Genomic DNA, 9,761 nt, shown 5'->3' with positions numbered 1-9,761 from the left:
CATTTACAATAAACTTGATTAAGTCAATTGAACTTTTAATTTGACACTAACATAACACACCGTAATATAGACGTTGCGGCATCTCACCTGTGCGTCATTGCTTTGTGAGTGGACTTGTTAAAGTTTAGGTGTAGATTCGCGCATCTCTTTTTTTTTGTACACGGCGCGGCGGGCGCGATGTGAGGAGGAGAATGCGAACGCTAATAAAAACGACACACACACACACGACCGGTGGATTTATTGGAACGGAGAAAGCTTGTTGTTGAATCCGAAAAGCAATTTCCTTTGCATTGTTGTCCGAAGCTAGCTCTGGCAAGGGACATTGAGTAGAGGACAGCCGGCCAACAGGAGTAATAACACAGGTACATATTTTTGACCATGATCATGATGGATTTTTGACATGCTACAGTCGTTTGACCAGTTCGGGATCACTTTTTGAATTTACATTGTTTTTTGTTGCAATCTCTTTGATATCTTAAACAAAAAAGTTTATCGGTTTACCTAAACATGTCATAAAACTCACCAAGTATTCACTGACGAAAAAATATTGGTTCTTTTGAAGAGGCTTTGAGAAAAGTATCGTCACCTGTTTGACCAGTTCAGGATCAGTTGAATCTATTCTGAATCAGTAGAGTGCCCTTTATTGCAAACCCATACTCCCATTCATAAAACTGTCTCTCAAGGACACGAAACTTTAGAGGTGTGTTGGCATGGACTTGGACTTCCTTTCTTTAGTGAATGTCATGCAAGTGTCCTCAATAGCAGCGCAAAAACCCAGCCACAAAACCCCAAAACAACAGCAAAGGCAAATGAAAAAGTGAAGCGAACCTAAAAAGCAATATTGACCCCTCCAAGTTTAATTTTCTCACAAAATAAAAAATCTACAAGAATTTGTTGAAGTAATGTTTCTCAAAATCAACTAAATAAACTTTCTACTGCAGTAGTATGATTTTACCATACTTACTGACTTCGTAAGTTAGTGCGGCACAATTTGTTGCAATGAGATGTTGAGTGATCCCGAACTGGTCAAGGGTAAGCTGCCCGCCCAAAGAAGATTTTGGGATCTTCGTCACCTCAAAAAAACAAGATGACTGCACAGTATTTACAGGAATGTCTTTTTACACATTCTTATCATTTTACATAAATATTTTTTGCCCGGGCACTCCAATTCTACAGGTAAGAAGTTTTAACAGTGTTTTTCAACCAACATTTTTAAACAAAAAAATGATAAATTTCGCAGACAACCTTCAGGAAAACGGCCATAATTTATTTGCTGATGATATTTGGCACCTTATTTTGGGGTTTGTTGGTTTAATGGGTGTTAATCTTCACATTTATCAACAGAAATTGGTAATAATGAGAAGTGATATAATTATTTGGTTATTGCAAAGTTGAAGTGATCCCGAACTGGTCAATGATCCCGAACTGGTCAAATGACTGTATTTGATCGGGGAGTAGACTCTTAGAGTCTTTGTATGATACATTTGATACATCCCATTGACGGTGGTGAGGAGGGGCTCAGACAGAGTCAGATAAGATGAGTTTGATTCTTTGAATTGAAATTTTAAGAATAAGATGGATGCTTTCTAGAGGCTATAACTACTAATAGGAGTAAATCTTTTCCAGTCCCTGTGCTGTGGCGCTGTACAGCGTACTCCTTTTTTGACATTTATCTTCCAGACGTGTGTGAATTTCCAGAAAACAGAGAATAGATTGATAGGGAGAATGCGCGGTTTAGTTCTGAATGCTTAGCTATGTCATGTATGTGGGTAATAATGTTGTGATTTTGATGGACTGGAAGTAAACTGATGGATTGATTGATGTGTTGTCTGATGATGATTGGCTGATTGGATCCGAATTTTAAGATCCGAATTCACTAATTGTGCATGTTTTTAGTTGTTATGTTGTTTGCAGTCTAGGCTAGCTGCTGGTGGCACTGCTGCGGAAGTTTGTGTATAGGCCTAATCATGGCCTAATATCTGTTTTGAAACAGTATCAATCAATCAGTATATTTCCACAGTATCAAAACCACAATCAATATCAAATCATAGGCAATGTAAGTTGGAAATTAAGAAAGTTGTTTGATAGTAGATTGATTAAATGAATAATAAGCATTGACATTCATGAAACTGTGGGGGACCCATGATAAAGAAGCAAAGCTTGTAAATGTAAGGTTATGGTTCCCTGACCAAGCTTGTGCATTGAGCGCTAGCCGATAGTTATTTAAATTTACATCTTGTGTAAGATAACACTCCAGGTAGGAAAAACGTTCCGGAAAGGACAAGTGTGTTCAAGCTCAGTGCACAAGCTGCTAACAATGAATGTAGTTACCTGTACCAACGAACAATGGACAAGACAAACAAAGATAGGTCAGCAATGTTGGAAAGACAAGGTCTATCAAATATATGAATTCATCAAAGTACACTTAAATTTACAGTAGTCATCTACATCTATCATCTGCCAAATTTCGTTCTGAGTGAAAATCCACAGGCAGTTCAAAAGTAAACAGACGTGACACTGCTGCTGTTTAAAGTGATTTTTGTAATTGTCTCAGTATGAGTATAAACAACAATTCCATACAGCAGGTAGAAATAAAACTTTCCAAAAGTCTTGCTTTGACCATGATGAAGTAAGAATTCTTCCTCCATCCTTTGAATAAGCAAATTTAGCATGAGTTTTGTGAATTTCTTTAATTGTTTTTAGCTGGAGGAGCTGCCATGCTAAAATCACAAAAATCAATTAAAAAATGTGATACATGGTTTAAACATCCATAATTAATGAAGATCCAGTTACTGGGGCGCTGTACTCTTTTTTCTTCTTCAAAATTTGTCGTTATCCCCTAGCACTACAGCACCCCAGTAACTGGGTCTATAATTAATGTATGTTTTAAAATCTAATTTTTGTTCTTTGAATCTTAACCATTTTATTTTTTATTGGAGAGCTACATTTAAATTGTGTAGGATTAAAAAAGAATTCTCCTCAATTTTTGTCTTAAAATGTTGGACAAGTTAAATTAATTGAACCATTGAGGTACATAAATGGGCCAACCCCCTATTGGTCCAGTGTGCACTGGCACACCCTTTTATGACCAACTTTTTTGTAGCCAACTCTCTACTTTCATTACAAGGTCCATCCATTATGTACACACAGTTAATTCCAGACATGATCTCATCGGTCCCCTCTATGATACTAAATAAATGGAGGCTCTGTAGTTCTCTGAAAGAGATTACATAACGGCTGCGTCATGGGGTGACTGGACCATGGAGTTTATTGCTTTATGGATGGGCTCAGTTTGCATTCCCAAATATGGGCAAATTTTACTCTAACTTTTGAGTGGGTCTCTGGGTGTGAATGAGATAATTTGTGGGAATAATCCTTTTTTCTGAATATTGTTAACAACAGAAAGTTTCCTGAAATTAGTGAAAATGAAACCAATCTGTCCTTCCTTGTTTTGATTCGTACACAAACAGTCATTTGAAAATCTTCATGATTGTGGAAACCTTTTCTCTAGTTTATGTTGAATGATTCTAAGTATCTCCATGATTGTTGTTAAGTACACATCCCCCTGATTGCAAAATTCCAATGTTAACAGCTCTTCTATGAAATCATGAAGCAATAGGCTATTATTCTCCATTATGAATCTCATGGACTTCCAAATTACATTTCAATGCAATCTTCGAAAATACACACCTACTCCCGTATTCCAGCTAATAAAAACAGTTTTCTCAACTCATACCTACGAACTGTCCCAGAATGGAATGCCCTGCCAGTTCATATTAGAAGTGCCAAATCAGTCGACAACTTAACCATTTCCAAATAATCAATGGGAGCTCACTTTAAAATTTAAAAGCACTATAACTACAGCCCATGGATGCACACTTGTCCTGTACATGGTAGCCTTGTTCGCGCGGTTGTACAGTATTGACCAGATCCAGAGTTCTGTATAAGGTGGGAAAGAATTAAATTCCTTTATAGGGACTACATCATAAGTGTTGTTATTAATGAAAGGGTATCTATAGGCCTATACCATAAATGGTAATCTCAGCACAGTTTTACATCTCTGTCCTTGAATACTGTAATAAATGGTTCTGCCAACTTGTTTTAAAAGTTGTTCATGTGATTCATAGGATTAGGAAATGACAGGAACTAAAAAGAGGTGGTTAACATCTTTTATTGCATCTTCAAACAAAGAACTTGACTAATTTAGAATTCATTTTCAGATTATTCTGAGAAAAAAATTGGGACAGATTGAAATTTTGAGACATATACACAGGCATGGTTTCAGAAATTAGTTATGGGTTCTGGTCTATAATAATTTATGCTTTCAATTTTTACAAGTGCCAAATTTACCTTGCAGGTTGTTTGTTGTTATGAGCTTGTTTTTAGTGGTTGCATCAGATCAGTTCAATCGCAGAGCAAAGACAATCTGTCATAGTAATTTTATGAATTGTGTTGTGTACATTACAAGAACACAAAGTTTTGAGTTGTTTTGAGTTGTACTTTGTGTAAAAGTCTGGATACAAAAAAAATATTAAAAATTCATTTTCTATTTAAAATGTTAAAGATCTGACTTGGTTCTTATTATAACCTTAGATTTCAAATAAATTTAGAGATTGATATATAGAGAAACTTGGGACTAAAATGAGAGAAGGGATAAGAAAAAAACCTCTTATACAAACACATGCCTATAGGTTTAAAATTATGGGAAGATATGATGTCATGCTTGACAAGTTCCACGTTGCTGCATTGAGCTGTGGGGATGAGGTAATTGTTAAACCACAGAGCTCGGAGAGTGGGGATGAGGTAATTGTTAAACCACATAGCTACGAGTCAGTCATGTGTTACTGAGTTAAATACTTCAGTGGATGAGGTAATTGTAAGACATAGAGCTTTAGAGCATGTTTTTAGTGATAAAATTGTTTGTTGTGTAGATGGCGGGGTTTTGATAATTGAGTTTGCTGTGTGGGGCTTTATGATAACAGGAAATGTCAGAGAATTGATGCAATCATGTAATAGGTTACTTGGTCAATATTGAGATTAGACTAATGGTGATAAAAGACATCAATTTATTGCTGTGTCCAGTTTTATGAAGAAGACTAAAACAACTCTTTTATTAATAAACATACTTTTTGTGGTGAATTTTGAATAAGATCATATGCCTTTAATAACAATTAAAGGCAGTGGACACTATTGGTAATTGTCAAAGACTAGCCTTCACAGTTGGTGTATCTCAACATAAGCATAAAATAACAAACCTGTGAAAATTTGAGCTCAATCGGTCATTTAACTTACGAGATAATAATGAAAGAAAAAACACCACTTCGAGATAATAATGAAAGAAAAAAACACCATTGTCACACAAAGTTGTGTGCGTCTCGAGGTCTCGAAATCAAGTTCGTGGAAAATTACGTCTTTCTCTAAAACTATGGCACTTCAGAGGGAGCCGTTTCTCACAGTGTTTTATACCATCAACCTCTCCCCATTACTCATCACCAAGTAAGGTTTTATACCAATAATTATTTTGAGTAATTACCAATAGTGTCCACTGCCTTTAAAACACTGTTTGAATACTGCCAATTTATTTAGTTCTAGCGTGATGCCAAATCACAAAATTAGCAAATCTTTTATTGTAGTTTTCAAAGGCTAAAATATCCCTTAAAGAATTTATATGCATTAAAACAAAACAAAATTGAACAAAAATGTGGGGGCTATAGGCCTCAGCAAAAAGAAAAATTGATTAAAAAAAAATTGATTTTCTTTTGAAACCATGCATATTATATCAAATTTATTTTTTGAAAATGAGCTCTTCATTTATGTTTTTATCATAACTTGCTTGGAACTTGGATGACAAATTGAGCAAATTTTTGAACAAAGGGTTGTCATTTTATGCTTTGAAATACAATTCAACCAAGTGAGGATAATAATAAAAGCTAATTCTTATATAGCGCATTTTATAACTGAAAGAAATACCAATTGGTATTGATGTGTTTTACAAAAAACAAAAGGCAAATAAATAAGCAACCAATAACAATAAATACACTAACAACATACTGCACTGGTCTTTGACAATTATCATCACCCTGCTGTTGAAAGTTCCACTTTACAGAAAACTTCCTCAAGAATAAAAATGCTAAGTTACATTTTTTAGCAAGACAGACAATGGAGGTAGAATGGACAGACAAACCATGGACAAACCATGGAGGTATTGGACAAACGAAATGTTGTTGATACTTAAATCTAAGCTTTCTTTTATGAGCAAGCTCAGTTCATGTAGTGTGTAGATGAGGTCATCGATTCTTGTGTGCCCATATTTGGCAATAGCTGGACTCTGATCCTGTTCAATGTAATCCTATAAATAAACTTTACTTTGTTGACTTTAGGATCAACTTATTCATGAGGCAGTTATATGCATGCAGTCAAATTGTTAGTCAACTAGGGGGACCATTCAGAAATTAGTCAATGTTTACAAGTTTTGATTTTCTTTTTTAAATTATATGTTGGTGAGTGGGTCAAAGGAAGTAACTGAAAATTTAAATTCAGAAAATACATTCCTTAGTTAAGAAGGCAAATACTGGCCATGCTGACAAGACACTCACCAGTGTCGTTTGTTTTAAAAGCCATGAAAAGCCATTAAAAACAACCGATGCTAGAGACTGTTGATCTAAAATATCTTTCATTTGATATATCGATCTTTTCTTCAGTGAAAGGGTTAGAAAAAGAGACATTCAAATTTGTTTGACACTGACTATTCTGAATGTCACCTAAAACTTAAATCTTTCTCTATTTATGCAGTGATGAATTAACTAAATACCCATTGCTTCAAAATCATTGAGCAAAAAAGACGCTTTAATTTACTGAATACATATCAGTGACCATGAGAACTGTGTCCTTTCGCTTTAGCCTTTTTGAGATATGGTGCTGTTTGGTTTGGGTGTATATTGGTTTGGGTTCAGACAAATTTACCCAAACCTAAATAATGTCAATTGTATTTGTGTCTTCCTCCACATCTCCATGGCAGGGCATGGATCCATCATCTCATAATGGCCTACAAACATGTAGTGTGACCATGAAGCTACATGGTGATTGGACTCCATCCTTACCACGTGTCCATGAGCGAGTGTGACTAAGCACAATTTTAATCTCTTTGTGTTCACCTGGACTGGTTGCATCACAATGGTGTTCTGTAGCTACACAATCACAGTCCAATGAATGAAGTGCATTAAGTAGGATTTGAAACTTTGCTTGGTGGAGATAAGATATAGAAGAGTTTGCGGCAACACCATGTAATAATCTCTAAATGGGTTGGGGTGGTTCTGAAAAGAACCGTTGGTTTAACTCGACGTTTCGATCAGTATGCTCTGATCGTCTTGTGGAGACTAAATGAGTTGGGGTGGTTCATTAAGCAAGAGTGCAAGAAGTGCATTAAGCAAGAGAGTATGTTGTACACAGGTCCATGTGAGCTTGTATAACAAGACCTTTCTTTATGATAATGTAAGAATAGTGAAGCAAGATGTCTTCATGAATTAGGTGTCTTTAAAAACACCACACAGTACACATTTAAATTAAAAGTTTGTTTAAATGTGGAGCTAAACGTTTTACAGATTACCATGCCTGTGTAATGCATATGGATCAGAGCATAGAGCATGGACATAGAGCAAGGACATTTCTCTGTGATCGGAGTACTATAGAGCTTGTTTGATAACAGACTCTTGTACAGATAGCAAGGTTGTAGGACATGTTATATAACAATCTGGTTTCTGGCTATTTGATCTACAGGGATCTTGTCATAAGTGTGTTTTGGTCAATGTTGGGTAAGGCAGAATACCATTAAATGCATACTGTGGATTAACCAGTATTCACTTAACCAGGGACCCTCTCAACATAGAAAGATAATTGAAGCATGAATGAAGGAAATAAGAGAGCATGAGGCAACTTCAACAAATGAGTTATTTGCTTTGTTTTCTTTTTGGTTTGATTAAGCACCTTCAACATCTCCAGCCTAGAATCTGAACAGTTCTCTGAAAAGCTGTTTTTTTTCTTAAACTGAGAAAATATAATTAGCTTTTGCAAACAAATTACAAACCAAAAGGACCTATGGACACAGAAAAAAAAGCAAGAGGTAAATAATTAAGAGTGAGACATGGGGTGGGGTTTGAGGGCTGGTCTGACACCCCCCCCCCAAAAAAAAAAAAAAAAAAAAATGGAAACACAAAGGACAAAATCAAGGATGGTAATAGGGGGGGAAAAGTAATTAACTTTTTTTTGTGAAGTAAAAAATTACACTAGGAACAATCAAATGGTCCAGCCCTCGATTTCACCAAACTCTCCCTAACTTAGGATTTATCTTGCATTGTAACATGCAAAACCTAAGATTAATCCTAAGTTAGGACTAGTTAATAATAAATAACAATAACTCTTATTTAGCGCATTTCACAATAACCGTATCAATGCGCTTTACATTAGTGCCCTGGTCATAGGGCCAATAACATCCATTTTAATGTTTCTCAGTATACAACCTGGGCAACAGTTTATATCGCTCCAAAGGCTTTTTCATTTACAATATCAACCCATTTATACCCCTGGGTGAAGAGAAGCAATTATAATAAAGTATCTTGCTCAAGGACACAAGTGTCACGACCGGGATTCAAACCCACACTCCGGTGAATCAGCACCAGAACTTGAATTTGATGCTCTTATAAACACTCGGCCATGCCACTCTCCCTGATTCTGCCGAAAGTTACTCGTCCTAACTCGGGATAGGATAAATCCTACTAGTGTTTGTGAAATCGGCTGCAGGACTGTCCACTCTCCCCATTTCTGCAGAAAGTTCCCCATAAATAAAAAATCTTTCAAAGTTCTCAAAAACAATTGGAAAAAAACATTCCACTTGAGGGAAAGTACTGACTAAAGGCCCTAATATGCTTACCCTCCAGTCAATGTAGGGTAAAACACTATATTAACATTTAGTTAATTTTAGAAGATAAGTTGCAGCAGTGAATGTTGTTATTCTTGTGTGCAATGCTTCAAAACAAATGGCTTCTTTTCATAAAGCATGGAGGTAGAATTAAAAGCAAGGTGTTCTGTTTCTGCCTCCATGCTGCCCCTTATTATCGTAAGTTAAGCCTCCCACGAAGATTCAGTGTGTGTTATCATTGAGGCTAGTTATTGATTAGCCAATAAATGGGCACTATAGAGTCTGGATACGTAATGCATACATAGTAGGTTGAACTCGCATAGTAACTGCCAAACATTGCAGTGATGACAAAAGGAGTCTGTCTACTTATTGGCTAGCAGTTATGTCACTGCATGTAGTCATTGTTTCTATATCAGTAATGTTACTTTAGGATCATTCTTGGGCATCAACTTAAAAAGTTTGGTTTGATACAAATCAAGCAAAAGGAATGACATTCTTGCTGAGTGTATTGTGAAGGAAGTAAATTTAGTTCTTTAACCTTCTGTATAGAGCCCAGGGGATGCTGTCTCCGTCTGGATAATAGTTATGTCAGTGAATACAATAAATGTGCAAGGTAAGTCGGTTGTCAGACCATTGCATGGTGTGTGTGTTTGTACTCTCAGAAGTATGAGGTTTATTCCACTCTCCTCCACGTTAGCAGGGGTGAACCTCTGGTTCTAGGAGTAGGGGAGTTGTTTTGATGTTTTGTGATGGGAAAGGGAAGTCGTCACACATGGATGAGAAAGTTTTCCTGGTGTAAATTTCCCCAGATTAGGGTGCATCCTGCTCTTTGAGCTTCTTCTCTAGT

The 9,761-nt window shown here is 36.2% G+C and overlaps 1 protein-coding gene across 5 annotated transcripts in view; it reads left to right on the top strand.

Moving 5' to 3' along the window:
- The first annotated feature begins 182 nt into the window (after positions 1–182).
- Positions 183–9,761, top strand: part of LOC139948610 (ATP-dependent translocase ABCB1-like) — a 34,661-nt gene continuing 25,082 nt past the window's right edge. For 2 of the 5 annotated variants that reach the window (XM_071946801.1, XM_071946800.1), the window contains exon 1: positions 9,275–9,527. In XM_071946801.1, the coding sequence (XP_071802902.1) occupies positions 9,500–9,527 (28 nt within the window). In that variant the 5' untranslated portion in view covers positions 9,275–9,499. Of the gene's footprint in view, positions 363–9,267; positions 9,528–9,761 lie in introns of those variants that run through there. The other 3 variants (XM_071946799.1, XM_071946802.1, XM_071946804.1) reach the window with 3 other exon arrangements.

Source organism: Asterias amurensis, chromosome 16 (assembly GCF_032118995.1).
Source record: "Asterias amurensis chromosome 16, ASM3211899v1".
Taxonomy (NCBI): domain Eukaryota; kingdom Metazoa; phylum Echinodermata; class Asteroidea; order Forcipulatida; family Asteriidae; genus Asterias; species Asterias amurensis.
The sequence above is the reverse complement of the archived record's forward strand: the minus strand, read 5'-3'. Positions and strand labels throughout refer to the sequence as shown.